The 27,495-nt window shown below is 40.6% G+C and overlaps 1 protein-coding gene across 5 annotated transcripts in view; it reads right to left on the bottom strand.

Moving 5' to 3' along the window:
- The window catches only part of TRAF3IP3 (TRAF3 interacting protein 3), a 79,916-nt gene that overhangs the window by 35,351 nt on the left and 17,070 nt on the right, over positions 1-27,495 (bottom strand). Inside the window, exons 5-6 of one of the 5 annotated variants that reach the window (XM_019667721.1) lie at positions 4,374-4,517; positions 2,328-2,874 (exon numbers count right to left, since the gene is read on the bottom strand). The exons of the other annotated variants lie outside the window; for them this stretch is intronic. Of the exons in view, the coding sequence (XP_019523266.1) occupies positions 2,657-2,874; positions 4,374-4,517 (362 nt within the window). The 3' untranslated portion in view covers positions 2,328-2,656. Of the gene's footprint in view, positions 1-2,327; positions 2,875-4,373; positions 4,518-27,495 lie in introns of those variants that run through there. 5 annotated transcript variants of the gene reach the window in all.

The following is a 27,495-nucleotide window of genomic DNA, read 5'->3' as shown; positions in this document are numbered from 1 at the left end:
CTCCAGGTTGAGCTGTTGTTCAGCATCTTAGCTGTGGAGGGCAGTGTCACTGGCCCTCATATGTGGGATCCGAACCGGGGCCCTCTGGCATCCCAAACCCGTTCTTAACCAATGCACCACTCGGCCAGCCCTGCCCTGTTAGTTTCAAGTCCTTGGAGGAGGAGAGAAGCATTGAGCTGGGCCTTTAAGGATAACTAATTCTGTCAGGAATGTGTGTGGAAAGTGGGAGTCAGGGTGGTGTGCTAAAGCTGGTCTGAGAGAGCTGATGGTGCGTATCACTTCTAATAAACATCAGTGATGGCAATTGGTGGCTTGAAATTGGCCATGGTGAGAGTATTTACATCATAGGAGCAAATATTACAAATCAGTGCTGTTTTCTTTTTCTGGGGAGTCACTTATTAAACATTTAGCAACATGCCCTTTGAAAGAGCAAAGGTTTAGTTAACTACGCGAGTATTGTTTCATAGCTTCTTTCACTTTCCCCATGCTGCCCAGTAAGCCTTAAATGAGCAGAATCAGGGAGCAGCTGATTTATCCTGAACCCAGGCTAAAGTCTTAATATGTCTTTGAGCCTCAGGAAACCCCTAGAAGTTCAGGCTGAAGGCAAAATTAATTTCAATCTGACTTTGGCTGTAAATTTGTCATCTGATTATGCTCCTGTCTCCGCACTCATCTCCTTCCTCCCACCCCCATCCTGATGACAGGGCCTCAGCTTTGCAGAGTTGGCTTCTTGCCCCATTTATGTCACCCACAGATGCCCCTGATTTCGGGACTGGCACAACGGTTTATCACTTGCATCCAGACACCTCATGGTCTCTGATTCATCACCTATGTGCCAGGCAATCTTCTAGGTGCTGGAGATACACTGGGCTAAGTAGACAAAGGCCCTCCTCATGGAGTTGACTTTCCAGCAGGAGCTTGTGGTGGATGACATTTTCCAGGGGTGGCTACATGATATGTATTCCATCACGCATGCTCTTCTTACAATGTGACTTGCCACTCGCCCAGCAAGAGATGGGGTCCGTTTTCCCTCTCCTCTGAAATGGGGTGGGTCTTCATAACTGCTTCAACCAGCAGCATGTGGTTGGTCATGGAAAGCAACACAGCTTCTGTCTGGCCATTTCACTCAGGACATGTGCCTTTGGGGCCCTGAGCCGCCTGTAAGATGTCCAGCACCCCTGAAGCTGCTATTCTGAGAGATCATGTGGAGAATCCACAGAAAGATACAGATGCCCAAGGAGCCCTGAGCTACTATAGGCATCAGCTATTCCAGTTTTTTCAGTTCAGGCACCAGACACGTGCATGGTCAAGCCTTCAGGTGATTTCAGACCCTGGCCTTTGAGCCACCTTTGCTGTGCTGAGTGGAACAGAAGTATGCTATCTTCTCTCGGCCCTGACCAGACTGCAAATTTCTGAGTGAAGTAAATGTTTTTCCTTAAGTACTGGGGATTAGGACTTTGACATATGGACTGCAAGGTCCTTGTGGCTGGTTGCATCCCTTAACTGAATGGCATAGCTCCTGTCACGTGACACTCTCCAAACACCTCTTTCTATGGGTTTTCATAACAGTTCTCATCTTGTCCCTATCGGCCTAGGGTTGGAAATAGCTGCAACTAGCCCTGAAACACTACGTTACCTCTTTTGGTTGCCCTATAATCCTACCCATACTTTTGTATGTAATCCCCTTTTTATTAAACTCTACTAAGATTATCCCATTTGCCATCTCTTACCTATTGGGGACCTGACCCATATAGGGCTTTATTGAATGTGAATGTAGCTGATGTCTTGCTTTCTATTTGGTTGTAGCCAGGTGATGCCTAGCAAGTGTTTGATAAATGTTTGTTGAAAGAAAGAAAGAAAGAAAGAAAGAAAGAAAGAAAGAAAGAAAGAAAGAAAGAAAGAAAGAGAGAAAGAAAGAAAGATGCAAACTCCACTCCCTTCTCTCCAAACTTCTAATAAACAGTTGAGCATTCACATGTAAAGGATTGAGGCTTGACGCACTCTGAGTGCAACCAATGAGCACAGGTTCTGTGGCTCAAGTTTCCAGGGACTTCCTCATCTGTGGGTTTCTCCTCGTGATTCATACCCAGGTGTGCTCCTTCCTGGAGGAGCAATATAAAATGATAAAAAAAGGATCTGAAATATGCAAAATGGTGAGGACATTCTGTCCATTAGAGGAAGAGTAGGCTGATTCCTTCAACTCAGGGGCAATTAAGAGGTTCAGAACACAAAATAAGAAATGAACATTGAAAATTTTTACTTGTATAGGTTATAGCTTGAAAGGAACCATACTGAATGTACTGAAGTTATATTTACCAGTTATGAATGTATAGTTTATATGACCTTTATTATAATTAATATTGTATCAAGCATCATAACATTATTATATATGAGGTAAATTTGATATAACTACATTGTAATTATACCTACAATTACTATCAATTTCACAACTACAGGTTCATGACATTTATTATAATGACATATGTACTGTGCAAGTGTTAGAGGAACTCCTTCAAATTGTTGAGATGTGAGGCGTGCAGCTTTCTGGGGAGACTCATTTATCTCTCTGGGGAGATGCCTTCACAGATGGAGCTTAGGTAAATATCAGGCAGAACAGTCCCAAACTCCCTTATCATGCCCAGCCCTAAGGAAGTTCCTAATTTCTTATAAATTTGTCCATATTATAATTTTTTAGAGAGAGAACTTCTAGGAACCTTCTCGCTGGATTTTTCAGTAGGAGAGCAGTCCATACTGAATTGACGTAATACACTTCCTCTTGACGCAGAGCTCCACCTTTGATAATCTCCAGGGCACATTCTTCCTTTGGAGATGCATCTGTGTTGAGTATCCCAGAAACTGCCTTCATGGCTGTGTCTGTTAAATGGCAAGAGAAGAGTGGGGTTATCTAAGACTAGTAGAGGCTCCGTAATGGGAGGCCTGCTGTTACCAGCAACTTAGCTATTAGGGGCTGTTTGCCAGTGTTTGCTCTGCAGGACCCATGGGCCCTGTTGGGAATATAGGGAGAAGGTGAGGGATGATTAGGCCTCTTGGGCAAAGAGGGGCTTAGTGTTAATACAGGCCCTGTCTTCCTGGACAAAAATTTGTGGGGGCAGTTAGAGGTGATTAGTTGAAAGGTTTGCACCATGTTCCTCTCTTGAGTGTTTTGGTTAGGGGTGAGGGAATAACATGGGGGCGCAGAATAGACAGAAGTCATGTGATAACCCAGTAGCTAATGGGAAGTGTCAGAGGGCAAAACAGAGTGCTGGATGCTAATGATTTATTGACTTGCAAAAGGGAGGGATGGACAAGAATCCATGCCTTTGTTCCCTTGTCAACCCTAACCACTTTCACTTAGAAGGAAACTCTTGTTACCATCTCTCTCCTTCCAAATTTTCATGTTCTTCTTCCACAGCTTTTGTATCTCTCTCCAGCCCTTTCTTGTTTCACTGTGTGTCTCTGTCTTTTTTTCTCTCTCTCTCTTGTTCTGTAACTATTACTCAATTTACACAATTGCTCTTTAAATAAAGTTTTCTTATCATACCTGCCACATGTTTTAGATAAACTTGCATTTGGACTTACAGAAGAATTATAAAAATTATGCAAAGAATTCCCTTATGTCCTTCACCCGGCTTCCCTTAATTGTAACATCATTCATAACCATTGTACAATTATCATGAACAGGCATGACATAATTGGAACAATATTACTAACTAAACTACAGACCTTATTTTTCACTGATAACCTTTTTATGTTTCATGATCTCATCCAGGATTGCACTTACCACTAATTTCTTCCTATTTTCTCTCCAATCTGTGACAGTTCTTCAGTCTTTCCTTATCTGTCATGAACTTGACACTTTTGAAGAGTACTGATCAAATGTTTTGAACAATGCCCCTCAGTTTGAGTTTGCCCATTTTTCTCTTATAATTGGAGTGAGGTAATGCATTTTTTGGCAAGAATATTACAAAAATAATGCTGTGTCCTTCTTAGTGCATCATATAAAAAGGTTCATATGTTGTTATGTCTTATTACTGGTGATGTTATTAAGAAAAACAAACTTATACTTGACAAATATCGTATACTAAAGTATTATAATGGTCATTGAGTGTCTATGAGGACATACGATATTTAGAATAGGGTCAGGTGATGAGTGTGGTGTTACTCAGCATATTTGGTGATCAGAATGGAAAGAAGGATCAAAGATTAGTCAGAGGCTCCTCTAGTGACAGAAGTGCTTCATTAAATACGAATGAGCGCTTTCACTGGTTTTTAGTATGTTACACATGAATCAGGGAGCTCAGCACCTGCGTTACCCGCCATGGCAAGGCAGACAATCCATCTGCAAGCCATTTATTCCAACGTCTTTTCCTTACCTGTATTTATGAGGCCGAGGATACAGAGAGTAATCGACACATTGACTTTGGTCACTGAATATTCCTCCCTGACGGAGGAGAAAAACCCATCCAGAGCAAACTTGCTTGCAGAATAGGGAGCAACAAGTGGATTAGCTATTTTTCCTAAATGATAAAGAAATGGGTTAACAAGGTGACCCATTTCAGCTCTGACAGAGCTGATCTTTGCTTTATCTGTTGCAGGCTTTGTAATCCCTGTGGAGTCCTTTTACCCTTGGAGTCATAGTTTCTCTCTGCTCCCTATAGAGATTATCATGCTGTGTTGAATTTCTGAAAGAAAAAAATTATTAAGGTATCAAAGAACTTCCCTTTGAAGAGACTGGGGCGGGGTATGGTGCAGGCAGCAGGAAAGCCATCATTGAAGAGGGATTGGTTACATTTTAGTAAGGGTGGTAAGTAAAGGGGACAAAAAAAGAGCCATGTAATCCCACAGCTGATCATTCTTCCACCTCTGATTCAAGAGAGCTGGGGACCCAAGGGTGTGGCAAGAGCTTTCTTCCAACACAGTGAACTATCACTTATTTACTTTCTGTACAAGAGGAATAAAAACCCCCGTCTTTGCTTTTCTACCCAAAACTACTTTTCTTACAGCCATCAGCCAGGTTAATGCTCACTCCAGTTTTTGGGAGGACATGTGGACATATGCCTAATAGGATTACCTGTTCTTTATACTCTTTTCAAGAGGAAGGAGTAGAAGTAGCCTGAGACCTTAGACTCTTTGCTGAGCATTGTTATCACAGCTCCTTTAAAATCCTTGTCTGCTAATTCTAAAATATGGGCCATTTTAGGATGGATCTCCCTTGGTTGCCTTTCTTCCTGAGTATCAGTCACATATCCTATTCTTGTATGTATAGTAATTTTGAATTGTATTCTTGATATTGTGAATGATACATTGTAGAGTCTCTGGATTCTGTCATATTCCTCCAAAGAGTATTGATTTTTATTGTTTTAGATGGGCAGTTAACTTGGCTGAAACTCTATGTCTCTTGCGGTAGGTACCAGCTAAAATCTCTGTTTAATTATTTAATCTTAACTAGGCTTCTGGTATCTGCACTGCCTATGAGAAATTCAGGGGACAAAGAGAGATTTGGAAAGAACTTATATAGAGAGAATTTGATGCTTCTTCATTGTGGCTCTTTCCTTTGCAGGATGTCTCCTTTCATCTTCTGGCCGCTACAGAAACCCCAAACTCTCCCTTTTTTTGCTTCTTCAAGGTAGTGAGATGGCAGATATGGTGCTGAGTATGGCTTGCCTTTAAAGCATAAGCCATAAAATTGGGAAACTCACCTAGTGTCATTTTCCTCTTTCAAGTCTCAACAACTCTACAGTTTCTGTCTGCTTTTGTTTTTTCTCTCCAGTGCTTTCAATGGTTGTTTTCTATATTTTTTCCAAAGCTTGTTGTCTGGGGAAGGTTAGTCTGTTAGGTACTCTGACATTATTGTAATTGGAACCTCTTTAAGTTTTTAAATATAATGAAATTGCATGCCAAATCAATGAAGAAAGGATGGTTTGCTTATTCAGTAAAGATGCTGGAAAAGTTAGTTAAGTAATGGGAAAAAATTGTTAGTGTCTTGTTTTATATCATATATATATATATATATAAATTCTAGATGAAAAATGGCAGAAAGTGTTGTCTCCCCAATATTCATTCCTCTTCTTTAATAATAGCATATATTTTTGTTCAGGACAACAGTGTGTTCTGGTAAAAATATTTACTTCCTCAAGATTCCCTTGCTCTTTTGGGTAGTCATGTGATCTAGTTCTGCTAATGAAATATCTAACAGAAGGGGTCTTCCGGAAAGATATGGATTTCCTCCTGATAAAATAGGTGGATTCAGGTAGCATGCAACTTTTACATTTTCTTTCCCCTTTCTTTCTAAATGGGCTTCAGATGCAATGCCTAAAATTGCATCAGTCATTTGTGAACTTGAGGAAAAGCTACAGATTAAGTATTATAGAACAGAAATATGGAATAAGCTTGGTTTCTTTAATATATACTCATAATAAGTCCACTAAACCAGCCCCGAACTTCTTATTACTTGAGAAAAAGGAACCCATATTTAGTGTTAAGAGATTTTAAGTGAAGTTTTTGTTACATGTGCAACAGAATGCACCTTCTGACTGATAAAAAATAATCCAATTAGAGAAAGAGGATAATATAGGCAAATATTTATCAGATCCTTAGTTATGAAAGATCATTCTAACAGAAAAGTAAAAATAAAAATATGTAAAGACAAAGAATATATGATTATATAAAATTTGTATATGTCAAAACAATAACCATAATCACATCATTATAAAGGGTAAATGATGAACTAGAAAACCATTTGCAACATATTAGAAAGACAAAAGCTTAATATCCTCAATCCTTAATGTATAAAAAAACTCTTAAAAAATACAAACAAATCTCTTTAGGGAACCACACCACCTCCATCTTCAATCATAAGTTTTGGCTTGGGATAACTCTACAGTCAATTTCCAGGAATGGTTGGACACAGAATGTCCAACCAGAGTATCTGATACCACTAGTCTAGGGCTCAACCAAATACCCAAGCAGGGAATTTCTGGTCAAGATGGTGGAGTAGGTAAATGCTGTGCTTGCCTCTTCTCACAATCACATCAGAATTACAACTACACTACAGAAAAACCATCATTGAGAATCACCTGAAGTCTAGTGGAACTGAAGCCCTACCACTAAAGACATACAGAAGAAGCCATCTTGAGCTGGTAGGAGAAGCGGAGATATGGAGTGGTCTGGTCCCACACTCACGTGTGACCTTTAAAAATTGGGAGGGATATCTCATTTGCAGAGGTCCCCCCCAAGGAGTCCCAGCCCCACATTAGCCAAGGGTTCCAGTGCGGGGGAGAAAAGCTGTCATAACTTCTGACTGTGAAAACAAGTGGAGATTATGGATGAGTGAAACGAGGGCGGCTGGAGTCCCAGTTGTTCCTTTTAAATGGCCTATGCACGGACTTACTTGCAGATGGACTCACTTGTTCTGAGCTCCAGTGCTACACCAGCAGCTCAAAAGGCACCAGGGACATACTGGTAGGAATTGAATTGACTGGCTTAGGGCGAGGGCTGAAGGGGCAGTTTTCTCTCTGACAGAGGAGCTGGTGGAAGCCACTGTTTCTTTGTTGAGCCATCCCCATTCCTGGTGTGCAGGCGCAGGTGGCTGCTATATCTGAGTCCCTATTAATCTGGCTAGCACTGTTTGTTCGTTTCACCATGGTGATTCCCTGAGACCCTGCCCGACCCGACTTTTGGGCACACCCAAACCACTTCCAGTGGCTTTTCCCTATACATTGCCTGACTTGGCTCATGATGCAGACTTTCCTAAAAATCTCTTAAAGGTTCACAAAAGCCAAAAAAGCAGCATCTGGCGTCAGCATGTCCCATACCTCTTGCTGAGCAGCCCTAAGCTTGGCACTAGTCAAAGCTTGGTTCATGGCCTGGCCTCTCAAGGCAGCTCCAAGCACAACACAGGCGGCAGCCACCTGTGGATTGCTTTGTGTCTCATGCCAGGCAGGACACAGGCTGAAGCTGAACTTGGCCTGTGGTGGGGGTCCCTCTCAGGAGGCCCTGGAGCTGGCATGCCCAGTGTCCAGCTTTGGACAGAGCCAGAACATCACCTGGTTGCCACCAAGGACTACACGCCCAAAGGGCAGACTGTGCAGGCACCAGAGCCCTGCTAAAGTGAATCCTGCTCTGTAGAGTCAGCCCCTGCACAACAGCTCCTCCACTGTAGTCATAGCCAATCCTCACAGCCAATCAGCCCAAGGATAAATCCCTCCCATTGACATGCAAACAGCAACCAAGGCTCAACTACAACAGGAGGGCACACACAACCCACACAAGGGACAAACCTGGAGCACCTGGCTCAGGTGACCAGGGAGACTGAGCCACTGGTACGCACAGAACACCTACTACATAAGGTCACTCTACTAAGATCAGGAGGCACAGCAGCCCTACTTAATGCATAGAAACAACACAGGGAGGCAACCAAAATGGGGAGACACAGAAACATGTCCCAAATGAAAGAGCAGGACAAAGCTCCAGAAAAATAAAGAAATGAAATGGAGGCAAGCAATATACCAGACACAGAGTTCAAAACACTGGTAATAAGGATGCTCAATGATTTCAGGGTTCAACTTCAACAAGAGATATGAAACATAAAAATGGAGATAGAAAACATAAATAAGCCAGAAACAAAGAGCACAATAACCGAAATGAAGAATACATTAGAGAGAATCAACTGTAGATTAGATGAAGCGGGAATCAACTCAGTGATTTAGAAGATAAGGTAGCAGAAAACACCCAATCAGAACAGCAAACAGAAAAAAGAATCCAAAAAAATGAAGATTGTTTAAAGGGCCTCTGGGATAACATCGAGTGTACCAACATTCACATCATAGGGGTACCAGAAGGAGAAGAGAGAGAGCAAGGAATTGAAAACCTATTTGAAGAAATAATGACAGAAAACTTCCCTAACCTGGTGAAGGAAATAGATATACAAGCCCAGTAAGCACAGAGTTCCAAACACGATGAACCCAAAGAGGCCCACAGCAAGACACATCATAATTAAACTGCCAAAGTTTAAAGACAAGGAAAGAATCTTAAAAGCAGCAAGAGAAAAGCAGTTAATTTTCTACAAGGGAGCTCCCATAAGATTATCAGATGATTTCTGAACAGAAACTTTTCTAAACAGAAGGGATTGGCATAAAGTATACAAAGTGAGGAAAAGCAAGGACCTACAACCAAGATTACCTTACCTAGCAAAGCTTTCATTTAGAATTGAAGGACAGATAGAAAGCTTCTAAGACAAGAAAAGCTAACGGAGTTCATCACTGTCAAACCAGCATTAAAGAAGTCCCCTTAGAGGGACTTTTTAAGACAAAAAAATATATATGAATAATAAAATGTCAATAACTACACACCTATCAACAATTGCTTTCAATGTAAATGGATTAAATGCTCCAATCAAAAAATAGAGTGGTTGAATGGATAAGAAAACAAGACCCTTACATATGCTGCCTATAGGAGTCTCACTTCAGATCAAAAGACACATACAGGCTGAAAGTAAAGGGATGGAAAAGGATATTTCATGAAAATGGAAACAAACAAACAATAAAAAGCTGGAGTAGCAATACTTCTACCAGACAAAATAGACTTTAAAACAAAGGCTATAACAAGAAACCTGAAGAAACCCAAAATGCTACATCAAGGGGTTATATGCATCCATATGTTCATTGCAGCATTATTTACAATGGCCAAAATGTGGAGGAAACCTGGGTGTCTCTTGATGGATAAGTGGATGAAGAGGAGGTGGTACATATATACAATGGAATATTGGTCAGCTATGGAAGGGAATGGGTTCTTGTCCTCTGTGGTGGCATGGATGAACCTGGAGGGTATTGTGCTGAGTGGAGTATGTCAGACAGAGAAAGACAGATGGAATGTGATTTCACTTACATGTGGAATCTAAAGAAAAATATAAGCAAACAAACAAAACAGGAACAAACTCATGGATACAGAGAACATTTTGATGATTGCCAAATGGGTGGGTGGGGGGTTAGAGGGAGTGAGTGAACAGGGGGAAGGGATTAAGAAGTACAAATTTGTTGTTACATAGTAGGGTATAGCATAAGGAATATGGCCAATAGTATTGTAATAGCTATGTGTGGTGTCAGATGGGTACTAGATTTATTGGAGTGATAAATGCAGGGGAGGGTTGGGGGACAGGGTGAAAAAGGTGAAGGGATTAAGAAATACCAATTTGTAGTTACAAAATAGTCATGGAGATGTAAAGTAAAGTAAAACATAGGGAATATAGTCAGTGATATGGTAATACCCATGTATAGTGCCAGGTGGGTACTAGACTAGTCAGGGGGATCACTTCTTAAATTATATAAATGTCTAACCACTGTTCTATTTTGTATAGCTGAAATTAATATAAAATAGTATTGAATGTCAATTGTAATTGACAAATTAAAAAAGTGGGGACAATGGTGAATGGAATAGGAGTTTCAAATTTCCAGGTATAGAACAAATAAGCCATGGGGATGTAATGTACATCATAGGGAATATAATCAATGATGTGATAGCATGGTATGGTGTCAGATTATTGCTGGACTTATCATGGTGATCACTTCTTTAGGTATATAAATGTTTGATAATTATGGTGCACCCCTGAAACGAATATAATATTGTATGTTAGCTGTATTTTAATAAAAATCTTTTAAAAAGGCTAGCCAAACAAGGCTGCAGGACACATTGTTGGTTGCCTAGCAGACTTTAGTTCTCTTTTCTTCCTCTGTAACAGAACCCCAATTGAATTCATATTTCCACCTGTTGCAAAGGCTGCTAGTATTCTCTCAATATACCTTCTGTCCTTTTTCCTTAATAATAGAATCCCTGATGTGTGGCTGAGCTTACAGTTATCTGGAATAAGGTCCACACTCCTCAGCTTCTTTGAGCCGGATGTTGCCAAGTGACTAAGTGCTTTCCAGTAGGTTGGAAACATAAGTGTATCATGTGATTCCAGGGATATGTCCTTAAAGGAAGAAATCAGTGTCTCTCTTCCCAGTCCTTCCTCCTTCTTGGTGCCTGAAGGGGGATATGATGGCTGTGGCTCCAGAACTATCTTGGGTCATGAAGTGGAAGCCATTTTCTGAGAATGGCAGAGCATTGAGAGAGAAGGTGAGAACCTGGGTGACCATGCAGCTGCTCTATTCTAGCCCTTAACTGCCTACCTCCAGACTTGATTTTCATTGCAACTTATTTAGCCTACTTTTATTTTAGGTTTTCTGAATCAGAGAGCTGAACCTAATCCATATTGATAGTCTTTCTTACTTTTATGCAGCCCATGTGCCAAAGGTAAGCTGATACCCTCTCTAACTCTAGGGGTTGGCCTGTATAATTTTTTTTTATTTAATTTTATTTATTTATTGTTAGTTTCAGGTGTACAGAACAATGCAATAGTTACCCTTTTCACCCTCACAAAGTAACTTATTCAATCCCATCTTCCTTGCCCATAGTTGATACAGGAATGGGCATGCGGCCCATTTTGGACCAATGTGACCAAGGAGAATTTTGTTGAAGTGCCTGGGAAAGTTCTTTGTTCTTCTGGGAGAGTTTCTTGAAGTAGCAATCCTGTGTCTTTTCTGCTGGGCATTTTTGTGCGTGGACATGGGGCTGGAATTGCTGCAGCTATCTCATTGTCAGCCTGAGGATGAAGTCACCCATGGAAGAGAGCAGAGCCAAGAGAATCACGGGGACACTGAGCTTGAGCAAAGTCAGCTGTGAAGCCCACCCTACATCTGGACTTCCAGCTGTGTCAATAATTTTACTTCTTGTTTAAGTAAAAAATAAATCCAAATTATTTGTAAGAATACCATAGTGGTTAAAAATTTGAGAACTAGAGTCAGATAGCCTGGGGTTGAATCCCAAGTATCCCATTTCCTAGCTGTAACATGTGGATAATACTACTGCTAAACTGAAGTAATTCATGGAATATACTTAGCACAATCTCTGGCACACAGAAAGCATTTAGTAAATGCTACTATTAATAGCATCAGTGTTTCAGATTGGTGAGAAAAGTATGAGCCATTGAAAAAAATCACATTGGGACAAAGAGCTACTTGAAGAAAAGAAAAACATCATTTTAATCAACAAATTCTAATTATATTAGAGAGTACATGTGGAAAGTAAAATAATAAAATATGGATGGATATAGAATGTCCAGGTAAGAGATACTTTTTAAAGCATGAAATCAAGGGCATGCACTATGAAAGAAGATATAAGTTTGACTGTATAAGATTTGCAAAGCTTCTGTGTACTAGAAATGCTCACCATTGACTTCCTATACACACCCCCTTCAAAAAGATTTTGCCTTCCCAGTCATAGAGAGTAGGCCAGTGATAGCTAACATGCACTATGGCTTGAACACAGATCATGTTCTCTCTCCCAAAAATTGAAACAGGGGACATAAGCATTCTAATTAGCTGTTGTAAGATTTTGAACTAAAAGGTCATATAAAGTTGGGACTGGGGTAGCCATTTCCAGCATGGAAAAGGATACCTAAACAGAAACAGCAGCCATGTGCAGCAGACAAACAAAATGATCTTAAAAATTGGAGCTCAATCGGAGCTAACATTAGCTAGCACAATAGCTCTTACTTGCTAGTCTAAAGTCTAAATAATTGCTTAAAGTTGCATGGTTAATAGAATAGGAGAACCATGATTCAAATTTGACTTCAATGGCCCATACTTTCAAGCATTAGGTGGAATATCCTGTATAGAAGCCACTGTTCTTTTTTTTAATGATTTTATTTTTTTCATTTAGTTTTTTAAATTAAATTTATTGGGGTGACATTGGTTAATAAAATTATATAGATTTCAAGTGTATAATTCTGTAATACATCATCTATATATTGCATTGTATGTTCACCACCCAAAGTCCAATCTCCTTCCATCACCGTATATTTGACCCCCTTTACCCTCTTCTACCTCCCCCCTCCCGTTACCCTCTGGTTACCACTAAATTGTTGTCTGTGTCTATGAGGTTTCTTTTTGTTTGTTTGTCTTGTTCATTTGTTGCTTTCAGTTTTATCTCCTACATATGAGTGAAATCATATGGTTCCCAACTTTTTCTGCCTGACTTATTTTTCTTAGCATGATAATCTCAAGATCTATCCAGGTTGTTGCAAATGGCACTATTTCATCCTTTCTTATGGCAGAATAGTATTCCACTGTGTATATGTACCACATCTTCTTTATCCAATCATCTATTGAAGGACACTTCAGTTGTTTCCATGTCTTGGCCACTGTGAATAATGGTGCAGTGAACATAGGGGTACATATATCTTTACGGATCAATGTTTTCAGATATTTGGGAATGCAAGCCACTGTTATTTATACGAGTGTTTTTCAGGAGCCATGTGTCAAAGCCAGCCATTTCTGACTTGATGAAAATTCTCTCTGCTTGACAATTAAGCCTAAAATTGGCAAAATTTATGAATAGCAGTATTGTTTTCACTTCTAATATGATAGAGAAGGGGTACCCATAAATAGTTAGTGTTAGTCACTCCTAGTCCTTTTGTACTAGCTTCCTAGTATACTGCCATGACAAATGACCATAAACTTAGTGGCTTGAGACAATAGAAATTTATTTTCTCATAGCTCTGGAAGCTAGAAATCCAAAACCAAGGTATCAGTAGGTCCACCTTCCCTCTAAAGGCTTTAGTGGAGAATCCTTCCTTGTCCCTCAAGCTTCTAATGTCTCTGTTAATCTTTGGCATTCCTTGGTTTATAGATGTATCACTCCAATATCAGCCTTCGTCTTTCCATTGCTTTCTCCTCCAATTTTGTGTGTATCTTACTCTTCTTATTAGGACACTTGCATTGGATTTAGGTCCATCCAGATAATCTGGGATGATCTCATCTTGAGATCCTTAACTTAAAATTACATATGCAAAGACCCTTTTCTATGTAAGGTCACATTCACAGGTTCTAGGTGGATTATCTTTTGGAGGGCCACTATACCCTTCTAGATGATGATAATGACATTGACTGTGGCATTTTAAAATGTATTTGTCCAGGTAGCAACAGAGATGCAGAAGCAAGAGACCATGTGAATCTGTGGTCTTAATTTCTATAGCAGTGATTTTTGTGCCACAAATACTTTTCCTGCTCTAGTTTTAGCTGAGGTTCAAAGGTTGAGAGCATAATAATTGTTCATATTCCAAAAGGAGGTTCCAGACTAGTGACCTTATATAGGATGTGGTAACACACACACACACACACACACACACACACACACACACACGCGCGCGCGCGCGTGCATGCACACAGCAAAATTGAGTTTGCAACATGAAGACCCTCAATTATCCCAAGGGAATAAAAGGGCTGAGGTGAAGAAGCCAGAGTGGACTGCAGTTAGGGAGAGGAAATGAGCGGTGTCTTCGGGGTCTTCCAAAAAGAAAGGGTGGGGGCTTCTGTTTACATCAGTCCTTGTGAGAGGAGCTTCAGGGGCACCTTGTGGAGAGCTTGTCCCCAGGAGTTTGAGGTGCACCAAGGACTGGGGTCTGCCCCAACCTGAGAGTCACTGGTTACAGGCAAGACCACTGCAGAGCAAGTGCAAAATGTGTTGAACTGTCCCTGTGGGGGGCTTGAAATCCAGCCCACACTTTGCTCACCACCCTATGGGCCTTGTCCCAGGGCTCATCCCTTCCCTCCTGGAGCCATTTCCAATCCTGCCCCAAAGAACATTCTGAAGTGATGAGTGTATTCGACTGTATTCCCACTGGATTTCCAGAATATGAGGGAAATAACATAAGCAACTGCCCAAATCACAGGAAGTACAACTAATACTCAGCAAGGCTCTCCAAAGAACCCATGAAATCACCGAATGCAAGAGTCAGATGTGGTTATCCTCCCAGTCCAGAGAGCATGACCTTTGAACATCCGCAGTGGCCAGAGGAGACGAATGCTATAACAGCTGGGTGCCATCCAAATAAGACCTTTCCTACCCCAACCCTCTCTTCATCCCTGCATTCTCCCCTTTCTTTTATACAAGAGAGGCTGGAGGAAGCCTGGTGAGTGAGGAGGAGCTGGGGAACAGGAGGAAAGGCTGAACCCATCTCTTTTTCCTACCCTAAGTTTTCTACAACAGCAGGTTTGAGCTTGATGAAAGCAGAAACTTTAGTTAAATTATATATGACTGGACATTTGAATTACTGAAGTGAGACCTTTATTGAGACTGGAAGCAGACAGAGGGTCTCTTATTATCACAGAGTTTTGCCACCTTCCCTAGATCACATCCAAGTTCAGGGAAGAGCTCACCCATAGAATAGGTCTGAAGGAAAGAGCCAGGTTGTTTTCTGATTGCGCCCTACACGATCCACTTGCTCAACTCCCACTTAAGAAAAATATGCCAAAGTATGAGCTTAATGAAATGAAATGAATATGTAAATAAATGCACTGTTCTAATATACATGAAGCGGTCACGAAACTGCGGGGATTAGAAGCCTGAGTGCTCTGCCCAAGGTTAAGTTTTGGTTTACGTGTGGAGAGTGAAGCCATTACGGCAGGATAGCTATATGGCAGTTAGATTTCTCTTCTGGGAGGTTTTAGATACAAAGAAACAGAGCTGTGGTGGCCATGTTCTCTGAAGCTAAATATGGGACATAGAGTCTGACAAGTAAGAGTGCAGACTTGGTGATAACTGGGACAAACTGTTTGCAATTAGCTCTGTCCCAGAAATGCTGGGACTTAGCCACTGTAGAAACAGCAGGAGCCAGAGGGCTGGCAGACTGAGTTGTGGGCTGGAGCTTGTTAGCTGAGCAGAAGAGGTCACAGGCAGGCCTCAGTGCTTTCATTCGTCCACTCCACACCCTCCATCTCCAGCTGCCTTGCTGAGATTTCGAAATTATTTCCATTTCAAAGGCAAATTTTAAACTGCTTTAATCGAGAGCTCAGAACAAAACGTACTGGATTGAAAAGCGTCATTCCTGCCTGCCTTCACTTTCAGAGTGACCCCAGGCACATGCACATCTTCTGAGTGAGCCCTGCCTTGGGGTTCACCAGGCCTCGACGAAGGCTTTGAGGCTGGGAACGCACCCGGGATCCCGCACCTTTATTCTAGCTCTTCCTAAAATTTTTTCCCCAGCTGGGACCCTCTAAACTCTGTAGTTGTTTGAGTTGAGTCAGATTTAAAAATAAATCCATCTCTCTACTCCAGGCTTTGGAGAACCTGAGGTGTCATCCTAAGTATTGAGACAGCTCATAATCCAATAATAATTGAAGCAATGGGAATGGTTGAAATTGCCCAGGGAGAGTATGTTGAGTGGAAACAGAAGAGGGCTTAGGGTGGAAAGAATCCCAAGGAACCAACCATAAGACTAGGGAGATGAAGACAACTGAGCAGGGGCAGGCCTAGCAGTTGGAGGAAATCCAGGGAAGTGTTTTAGCTGAAGACGAGGGAGGAGTGTATGGTGTTGAAACAGCACAAAATGCTGCAGAGAGAAGAAAGATAAAACGTATTACTCAATTTTACAAGGTGACTTTGGCAAGAGCACTTCTGTGTGGGTATGGGGCCTGTGAAATGTGGCTCCTCCTATAGTCTCAGAGCATCAGCACAACTCCCAAGGCAAGAATAAAAGCACACGTTTTAAGAACCCCCACCGTTGAAGGGTGGGCGCAAACAAGTTCCACCAGTGTTGCCTAATCACCCACATGCAACCTAAACAGTTGTGCTTGGAGAAGGGAGACTTGTCAGTGTCCAGGGTGTTCATCTAACCAAGGGTGAGGGGAGGCACGCCCTTCACCTTAAGTCATGCGAGAGGGGCTTCAAGAGCATTATCTGGAGACCTTTACAAGTGTCCTCTGGAGTTTGGGATGGGTATTTGGAAATGGGTATTTGACTCACACCTGAAAGTCTAAAGGCGAGAGGCTGGGCCGGAACTGCCCTAGTTTGGAGAGCAAAGCTGAGTGCATTATGAGATCTTATCTGTCCACACATGGCAGGCTTCCCAGAGACCAAATGGGAATCCGTGGAGTGGGGCTGGCTTGGGGCCACCTGCCAAGGGATGGTGAGTGGACTGGGCCAAGCGGGCTGGGCTGATCAACACCCTGAAGCTGAAAGGAGTGAGCTAGAGGAAGTATTACTGACGCTAAGCATCTCTGAGAAATCCATAGAAGAGCCTCACAAATCCCCCCCTCACCTCCTCCAAGTCACTAGACCCCTAGAATGGGGACTTTTTTTTTTCTTTTGAAATAATTTCAAACTTACAGAAGAGTTAGGAGAATAGTATAAATGACCTCCTCCTCTCCTTCCTGAACTATTTGAGAATAATTGTTATAATTGAGGTAATCGCTGGAACTGATGTTTCATCACTCTGAATATGTTGGTGTGTATTTCCCACACGTAGGGACATTCTCCTAATTATCAAAATGAGAAAAGTAACTTACTAGTTTCTGGGATCTGCCGTAATCATTTACTACAAGCTGGGTGACTTAAGACAATAGAAATTTATTGTCTCACAGTTCTGGGGACCAGAAGTCTGAAACCAAGCTGTTGGCAGAGCTGCACGCCCTCCCGAGGCTCGCAGGCAGAGAGGATCCCCCCATGCCTCTCCAAGCGTGTAGGGGCTGTCAGCACTCCTCACGGCTCCATCACTGCAAACTCTACCTCTGTATTTACTTATTTGTTCCCATCCTCCAGCCTCCTCCTCTTTGGCAACCATCAGCTTATTCTCTATGTATCTCTGGGTCTGTTTCTGTTTTGTTTTGTTTATTCATTTGTTTTTTTAGATTCCACATATGAGTGAGATCATATGGTATTTGTCTTTCTCTGTCTGACTTATTTCACTTAGCATAATACTCTCTGGATCCATCCATGTTGTCGCAAATGTTAAGATTTCATTCTTTTTTATTGCTGAGTAATATTCCATTATATATACCACACCTTCTTTATGCATTCATCAATTGATGGACACCTAGGTTGCTCTCATATTCTGGCTATTGCTAGTAATGCTGCAATGAATATAGGAGTGCATATATCTTTTTGGATTAGTGTTTTTGTTTTCTTTGGATAAATACCCAGAAGTAGAATTGCTGGATTGAATGGCAGCTCTATTTAAATTTTTTGAGGAACCTCCATACTGTTTTCTGTAGTGGCTAAACCAATTTGCAACCCCACCAACAACACATGAGGGTCCACATCCTTGCCAATACTTGTTGTCTGTTGATTTATTGATGATAGCCATCCTGACAGGTGTGAGGTGATATCTCATTCTGGTTTTAATTTGTATTTCTCTGATGATTAATGATACTGAGCATCTTTTTATGTTTGTTGGTCATCTGTATGTCCTCTTTGGAGGGCCTCTGCCCATTTCTTAATTGAATTGCTTTTTTTTGGAGGGGTGTTAATTGTATGAGTTCTTTATATGTTTTGGATATTAACTCCTTATCAGGTGTGTCATTTGTGAATATCTTCCCCCATTCAGTAGGTTGTGTCATTTTGTTGATAATTTCCTTTGCTGTGTAAAAACTTTAATTTGATGTAGTTTGTTTATTTTTTCTTTTGTTTCCCTTGCTCAAGGAGATATATCCAAAAATATATTGCTTAGAGCAGTGTCAAAGAGTTTACTGCCTATGTTTTCTTCTAGTTTTATAATTTCAAGTCTAACATTTAAGTCTTTAATCCATTTTGAGTTTATTTTTGTGTATAATGTGAGAAAGTAGTCTAGTTTTATCTTGTAGTATGTATCTGTATTGTTACATGGCCTTCTCCTTGTCTCCTTCTGTTCCTGTCTTCTCTTCTGTCCCTCATATGGACATTTGTCATTCGATATAGGGCCTACCCCATAAATCGGTAAATAACTGTCATCTGCAAAGACCCTTTTAACAAATTAGGTCACATACACGGTTCAGGGAGTTAGCACATAGACATCTTTTTGAGGGCCACCATTCAACCTACTACATTAACACTGATGTGTCCTGTCATCCAGTCCATAAACCCCATTCAAGTTTTTCCACTTGTCCTAATAAAATCCTTTATAGCAAAGGGTCCAATTGAGGCTCACATGTTGCATTTAGTTGTCACCACTCTTCAGCTTCTTTTAAGCTGGAACATTCCCCAGTATTTCCTTGGCTGTGATGACCTTGACACTGTTGAGTGCTGCCAATAATTTTGTACAAGGTGATATGCTGGAGCTGGCTCACACTGGATCCTGAGAAATGATTGTTCAATTTCCATGAATTTTGCAGGCAGGTTGAGGTCATGTTGAAATGGCCATCATGAGATTCTTCAGACCACAGAAATGCTACAAATAATTTCTTTTTTTCCCCCTTCTAGAGAGCTAGTTGTTAAACATTTGCCAGCACACTGCTGATGAATGTCCCTCAGTTTTTATTTTTCTGTTGTTTCCTCATGAATTGATTCAGGCTATGCATTTTGTGGCCAGATCACAGGGTTCATTCTAATTTTCTTCCTTTTCATATTTGTAACACTGACAGTGAGAACCTAGCTCCCATTATCCTCAACATATATTACTTATTTGATTAATGCCCCTGCATGTGATTATTTTTCAGTTGCTCTGTGCCCTCTGTGTGGGCACCCTCCTCATCCCCTTGGGCACTGACAGCTCATGCCAGGCCACATGATATCCTCTTCACTCCATATTGAGCCACCCCATTGCAGCCCCCATGGCACATGCCTTCGTTGCCTCTCTTGGTCTGACACCCCATGCCAGGTGTCTCATGGACACCTTCTCGGCCTGGTGTGACCCAAACTACCGTTGCTGCCCCTCGTGTGGACCCCTACCTTATTTCATCTCTGTCCTGATAGCCCAAGTCAGGCTGCTGTGGCTACTCCCTGACACAAAGCTGTCCCATCCTGCTCAAGCTTGACAACCTGTGCTGGCAGAGCAATATTTAAGGAAGAACATCCAAAAGCTACACAAGGGACTCAGACGTGTCTACCGCTGCCTGCCCTGCTTATAGCCTAACTCTGCCCTCCCCGTGGCCTCACCAGTTAGACCTGAGTCAATAGTTGTACCTCTTTAGGCTGAATGACTAGGGGACTTGACTTATAAAATTCAGCTGAGCCAACCAGATAGCTTTTCTTTGGGGGGGAATTTGGAGTTGGGAGATTGAGAGACCAAGAGAGTTGGCCATGGAGCAGAAGTCAAAAGCATATTGAGAGTTGTTATGCTGAGAAAGGGACTGTGGCAGCCAGGTGTAACTATGTACAAAATGAAGCAGGGGATAATAGAGAGAGAAAAAAGAGGAACAGATATGCTGAGAGGAGCAGGTATGGCATAACCATGCAGCCAACCCTGGGAGATCCTGGGGTGGCCATATTCCCCAGTGGCATCTTTGCGGCACTTCCCATAAGGCCAACTGTCTCCCCAGGGATGGACTGAGACAGGTGTGTGCCCAATGTGGGCCAGTGATTTGGCACTTCTTCAAAAGAATATCCTCTAAATATTGTTCAACGTTTACTGATTTAGAGAGTATAAGAAAATGCTAATTTTCAAATGCTAGAAATAAAGGATTTATTATCTGCACATATTACATAGGACTTCCTGAACCAGAAAACTTCATGAAAAAAACAGTAAATCATTTAAAACCCATAGAGTAAAATGGACCAGGCCAGACATTAACTAGATTCTGACTTTCAGTTGACTGTGACAGCTGATTTCAGGCACACGACAGTTGACTATTTTCAACATTGGTAGCTTTGCTTGTAGGTTCATAGACACACTGAAAAAATTCCTACCATAAATGTTTTCATACCTTTATCTGTGACTGGATTGATAATTATTCCTTGATATAGTCTTAGCATTATTTTTGCTGGGTGACATCATGGGAATACTTTTAAGGCACTTGGTACTATTGCCAAATTGCTTTAGACAAGATGAAAATGAGGGACTAGACTTTTAAAAGGCAATAGTGAAAAACAGTTAAAATGAATAAAGGAGCTATAACCTTTGCCACCAAGAGCACATGAGAGAGCCTATCTCATACCTACTTTGTGGACTTAACCAAGTTTTCAACAAATGATAATTTTGTAGCTAAACCAAGAAAACAAAACAACAAAAAGCAACGCCCCCAACCATGGTATTTAGTTGTTTGAATTTGGTAGGTTAGTTGTATTAGTTATTTGTATTTGTTTGTTTCCTTGTGAGATTGAGCACAAGCTCCGTCCTCCTGAAGTCAGCCAGTCTGAGAGGAGAAATATTTTGTTTTGGTTACCATATAGAGCCCTATCTCTTACTTAAAAAAAAAATCTAATAAAATTTACACCAAACTTGTACAATAAGCAGTCCCAAAGGTAAAAGCTCCTTTCCTTAAACACAGTTGAGCTCATACTATATATACTGTTCTCTAAATTATTTTTCCTTTGAACATATGATTTTTATAGTCAGTGTGTACAAAAATTTACATAGTAGGTTACTACAATTTAAGAATTTGTCCCCGGTAGTGGATATTCGGTTGCTTTAATTTTTTTTTTTTTAACGACTATAAACAATGCCCCAGCAATCGTCTGACACTGGACTGTGGGCTCCATGGTGACAGGCACTTTACGTTGCCTCGTTTGCTAACTGCTGGTAACCCCAGCATCTGGCACAGTGCCTGGCTCAGAGTGGATTCTAAAGTCATATATATATATATATATATATATATATATATATATATATATTTTAAAGTCATATTTTTTTGAATAAATGAATGACCATATTTGGTGAGCACTTGTGCATGTTTGTCTCTGGAATAAATTTCTCAGTTGTAAAGTTATGTTCTCTTCCCAGCCATTCCTTAGCTTTTGGTACCTCAAGTGGACTTCTCATTGAAATCAATCCTTATTTCAACAGGAATCCTCCTTGGGTCTAGCTCAACCATCTAAAGCTATATATTCACACAATGTCAAATTCACTTTCCAATTTCTTAACTTTATATTTAGTTGTTTTTCAATGACATGCCTTTTTTCAAAATTTGCAACAAGAAGCTGCATGTGAAATTGATCTGCTGTATTTATTGTTAGAAAAGTTTTGCTAACATCTCAGTGGATGAGGACATGGACAAACAATCCACAGAACAGAAAATATAAATAGCCTGTAAACACATGAAAATGAAATTCATTCATTAATTACCTGACTTTCATTAAATATCCACTACATGCCAGGTGCCGTTTTAGGAAATAAGGTATAATGATAACCAAAACCGGAATAACTACTGCTCTCAAAGGGACAGGGAACTCATGTTCCATCTCACCAGTAAACAAAACAATTCAAATTATAACTACAGCCTGCCCTCCATGTCTGCAGATTCTGCATGGATAGATTCAACCAACAGTGAATTGAAAATATTCTAAAACAAAATGTTAATGTTGTTGGAGACATCTACTATGTAGTTAGACCTATGATGGTGCATTTGTACTGAACAGGTACAGGCTTTTTGTCCTGTCATTATTCCTTAAACAATACAGTATAACAACTATTTATAGTATTTATATTGTATATTAACTATTATAAGAAATCTAGAGACAATTTAAAGTGTTGAATGAGAGAAAAAGGCAAGTCTACAAGGCAAGAAAAGCATTTATTTGGGGTCTTGATTTGCTATTCAGGAACACAGATTCTGGCAGCAACCAGAGAAGTGTCCTGTCTGGGGATCAACATTCGGATTACATTAGTGGTTTACCAAGAATTATGATTGGAGGGAAATTTATCTTTTACAAGCCATTGCATTCTTATGAACATCTCTTTCCGTTACTGGGAAAGAAACATTTTTTGAATAGTCCTTAAAAAGCACAGCTGTTTCATGCAGTCCTTGACAGTTTTCTTCTCAGCAAAAACTTTTTTATTTTTGGCAAGTCAGCAAGGTTAGTGCAATTTGTTTGTCCAACAAGATGGAGTCCAGAGTACAAGAAGAAGTCACTATGGTCATCACTTCATGGAAGTATTACAGAAGGATGTGCATAGCTTATATGCAAATATTATGCCATTTTATGTAAGGGACTTGAGCATCCATGGATTTTGGTATTCTGGGAGGGCAGGACGGTGGTGGTGTGCTGGATACTCAGCAATGCCCTGCGAATACTCAGGGAACTGCACTAAACACCTTTTACTTTTATCTACAAAATTGCCAGTTGCTGAAAACTTTTGTTAACTCTGCAAAATAGGTGTAACATGAATATTCACATGCATACCCAGGGTGGGAAAGGGATATGATGCTCATGGCATTCATTTAAATTGGATTTAGTTTTGTATATTTAAAAAGTCTAGTCCTTTATTTTTCATTTTGTCTAAAGCAATTTGGAAACATGTACCAACAGCCTTAAAAGTGTTCCCAACATTTCACTCAGTAAACCTAGTGCTAACAATTTATCAAGAAAATAATCATCAACTTAGCCACAGATTTATCAACAAGAACATTTATTATAGAGTTTTAAAAATAGCAAAACATTGAAAGTAACCTAAATATCTGGCAGTAGAAAAATGTGCTATATGAGGTCAGACAATTAAGTTGCGAACTCATCCTAGAAAAAGTGCTACATACCTCATTGCTGACTATCACTATGGTCACCTTTGAAGTGCTCCTCTTGGGAAGCTATGCACTGAACACCAGTGCCTAGTCCACCCTTCAAAGCAATTTTGGAACTCTTTTTCTGGAATGGCCATCAGGGCTGACATCGTATTACCCTAGATGTCCTGAATGTCATCAAAATGTGTTCCTTTCAATATTTCCTTTATCTTCGGGTAAAGAAAGAAGTCATTGGGGGCCAGATCAGGTGAGTAGGGGGTGTGTTCCAATACAGTTATTTGTTTACTGGCTAAAAACTCCCTCACAGACAGTGCTGTGTGAGCTGGTGCATGTCGTGATGCAACAGCTTGAATTGTTGGCGAAAAGTTCAGGTCGTTTTCATCTTTTTCATGCAGCCTTTTCTGCACTTACAAATAGTAAACTTGGCTAACTGTTTGTCTGGTGGGTACAAATTCATAATGAATAATCCCTCTGACATCAAAAAAGGTTAGCAACATTGTTGCAACAAGTTCGCAAACTTAATTGTCAGATCTTGTATAGCTATATCTACATCTGCATCTATATCTATCTGGAAGAAAATTCTCAAAATATTGGCATTAATTATGGAGGATTTTAATTTCATTTTACACTTTTTATCATTTTTCAAATTTGCAGGATGTGTGTGTGTATAACTTTTATAGTCATAGAAACATTTTTAAAAAGTTGGGCCATTGCCCTTTTAACTACTTTGTGCCTTCAATTTGTAATCTTCTCTGAGAAATTAATTTCAGAAATTATTTGCTTTCTGCAGTGCTTCCTTCTTTGAATATAATTTTACATATATACTGACCCTACCCCCCCTTTTTTTTGTTAAGAAATTCAAGCACCAAATTTGAAACAAGCATAGCATCTGTGTTGAGTCTAATTTTGGCATTTTTATGTCTTTCGTTTCTTAAGATCTAGTTTTCTATTTGTATATTTTAATTAGAGTGTATTTGCTGTAAGTCTTCTCAAACTTGTTGGTGAGTAAAGAAATGAATGATGGTGTGGAACCTTGCTATTTCATCCGGAAGGACACTGAACGAAACCAATAGCCTAATAGGGTTAAATAGCCCTGACTCCTTAAGCTCTCACCAGCCTTTCAAGGGGGAAATCTGGAGCAATGGTTGTCATGGATAGCATTATATTGTTATTAACCTTAACTAAATTGATAACTGCCTTCAGCAGGGAGTCCTCTATCCCCTTTTTAAATCTCATCTTGCGCTTCTTTGGGGAGGAGGAGAGGGCAGATACAACACTGAACTTGAAATTGAGACCAGCAGGCTCTCTTAGTCGTTCAGGTTCTGCCTAAACATAATCTCTTGAATTTAGGCAACAATGGAATTTTTAGGTCCACATTGTTGATTCTTACTCTGATTTCCTTTTTGTCCTTCTTCCAGGCCCTACAGATGACATAGGGATACACACATGTTCCTCACTTCCTCATAGTTCTCTCCATTCTCCTCTAAATAGTCCAAACCTGCAGCAGCACCCCCCCTTCTCCTGTATAAATAAATGCCTATACTCGTATGCATAAACACTTCTACTCATTTTGGAAATTTTGGTCTGAAAATAATTTTTGGAGGTAATTAGATTTAAGGGTAAGGATTCATCTTTTCTTAGAAAAATTACAATAATTGAGGGAGGGATAAATCACCCCTTTCTACTCTAGTTCCTGGGCCCCCTTACATCCTAGACCTTGACTTTGACCCCCCCCCTCCCCACTGCACCCCAAGGTATATCCATACATTGAAGCATTGGTCTACCTTTCAGGGAAAAGTGGGTGTACCAGAGCTAAAGTCAGGGATGAAATTAACATCTGTATATTCTTGTCTTTATGCAAAACACCATTATGGACATTCTTATTCCTGTTAGTTGATATGTGTAGTTGTTGTTTTCTCTTTTTTTTTTTCTTTCCTCATTGCAATGTTGAATTTTTAAAATAGGTGTAGACAACACAGGCAGCTTTCAACTGATAAATAGGTTAATGTCCAACAAGTGATTTCATACATTGGGTTGAGTTTTCCACAAAAGCTTTGTCTCATGAAATAGTTGCCAGGGTGAGTTTAAATGGATCCCGAGCAGAGAAAGGGGCAGGGGATGACAAGGCTGATCCATGATTCTCCTGAGAGGGAGTAAAACAGGCAGAGAAGCAGAGCTAGATGTTGGGCTCTCAATGTCCTGCATATAGCTGATGTGATGTGCCACAGTTATGGGGTTCTCAGAGCCAAGGGGCGTGAAAATGGAATGACCTTCACTTTTCTAAAGAGGAACCTATGTCATGAAGACCCATTCTGACTAATGGCAGATAAACTTTTTCTAGATGTTTCCAAATGTTCTCTGCCCAATCAAGGGATTTTTTTTTCCAGTCAAAATGGAGTATTAACATCTCTGTCTCAGTTTGTTTCACAAATACCATGTAGGCATTGTCTTTCCATTATTTCACCTTCCCCACTGTCCCCTGCACCACTGCCTGATGGAAGGGGTTTTGTTTTCATGATGGACCTTGAATGTGAGAGAGATTTGGTCTGGGGTGAGTGTGTATGGTGTGGGCTACACATGTGGGGTGGCCTGGAAGGAATACTGCCTTCTAGTCTTAATGCATCTTTCCATGAGTGATGTTGGAGACTGTTAGTTGCTTTTCGACACTGGTATCTTTTCTAGAAATAGAACCCCTGATTTTCAGTTGGACACAGTCTTCTTTAAAGGAAGACCACAATTGCAGCCAGCTGTGGCAGAAGAGAAGTGTATAGCTTTCAGGTTATTTGTGTCCTTCTTCCTCCATTTTCTCCAGCTACAATTCTGACTTGATAATGAGGTGAGCCATCTTGACATACAGGCGAGGGCAACACCCCAGAGATAGGGTTTTTGAGATACTAAGGTGCCTACACAGCATCATGGGGTAGATCTATCATATCAGTCCTGGACTGCTTAGCCCAGGCTGTTTCATGAGAGAAAAATGAATTTCTATTTGTTTAAGCCCTTTTAAATTAGGGTATTTGTTATAGTAGTTCAACTTATACTTAAACTTGTATGGGGCAGGAGAGGAGACTAATCAATGTTACATGTACAATGATCAGTAGGTAGAAAAAGTGTTGAATGGTGGATGGATGTGGACTGTAATGACATTCCCAGAGACAGCAATACTGTCTCTGTTGATGCTAAGGAAATAGCAGAGGCTTTAAGGAATATATTAAAAGTACAGGATTCCCATGTAATGCAATACCAGGGAATGCACTGTTGACAAAAACAATTGCTTATCACTGTAATTCATTAAAGAACTTACTGCATTGTCTGGAAGGAATGATGAAAAATCCACCCCAATTCTCTTTGGCTGACCTCAGTTTGAGGCTTAGCATTCCATGTTTGAGGAATTTAGATTTTAAGGAGGAGGCATTAATGAACATGTTCGCTGACTATTTGAAAGAAGATAGCATAGAATAGAAAAATTCTTCACTTAGGAAGAGAAAGCAAAGTTGTCTGTACTTTGGAAGTTCACAGGCACACTTCAAAGCAAACAGGCTGAATTGTTTTGGCTGTACAAACAATGGACGTGAAGGATAGTAGTGCATCTAGATTTGCACCTCCCAGAGTCCATGGAAATCACACAAAGTGACACTTTGGGGAGAAGATGCATGGAAACAGAGGTTATCAGCATTTCAACCTGCCCCTGGACTTGCACAGCCATTCGTGTTCCTTTCGAGAACATTGACACTGTGTGTACATTATCAAAAGTTCAATTCTCCAGCCAAAGATGGAGTACATCTTTGCCTAGAGTGGACGCATTATTTAGTCAGCTGGGATCCTTAAAGCCATCTATATCATGACTGATGTGAGGATTTCAGCCAGTGCCCAGGGTGAACTGGGGATGTGCCCAGCACCTTCCCACTCAGTATGCATCTGGAAGCTCTCCCTTCCTTTCAGCCCAGAGAGAGGCTGTGCCTGGGGAGGGGCAGGGAGTCTGTGTTGTCTGGGAAGCATAGGGGTGCATATCAATCACTCCTTTTGGCGGGTA

Source organism: Hipposideros armiger, unplaced genomic scaffold (genome assembly GCF_001890085.2).
Source record: "Hipposideros armiger isolate ML-2016 unplaced genomic scaffold, ASM189008v1 scaffold_503, whole genome shotgun sequence".
Lineage (NCBI taxonomy): Eukaryota > Metazoa > Chordata > Mammalia > Chiroptera > Hipposideridae > Hipposideros > Hipposideros armiger.
The sequence above is the reverse complement of the archived record's forward strand: the minus strand, read 5'-3'. Positions and strand labels throughout refer to the sequence as shown.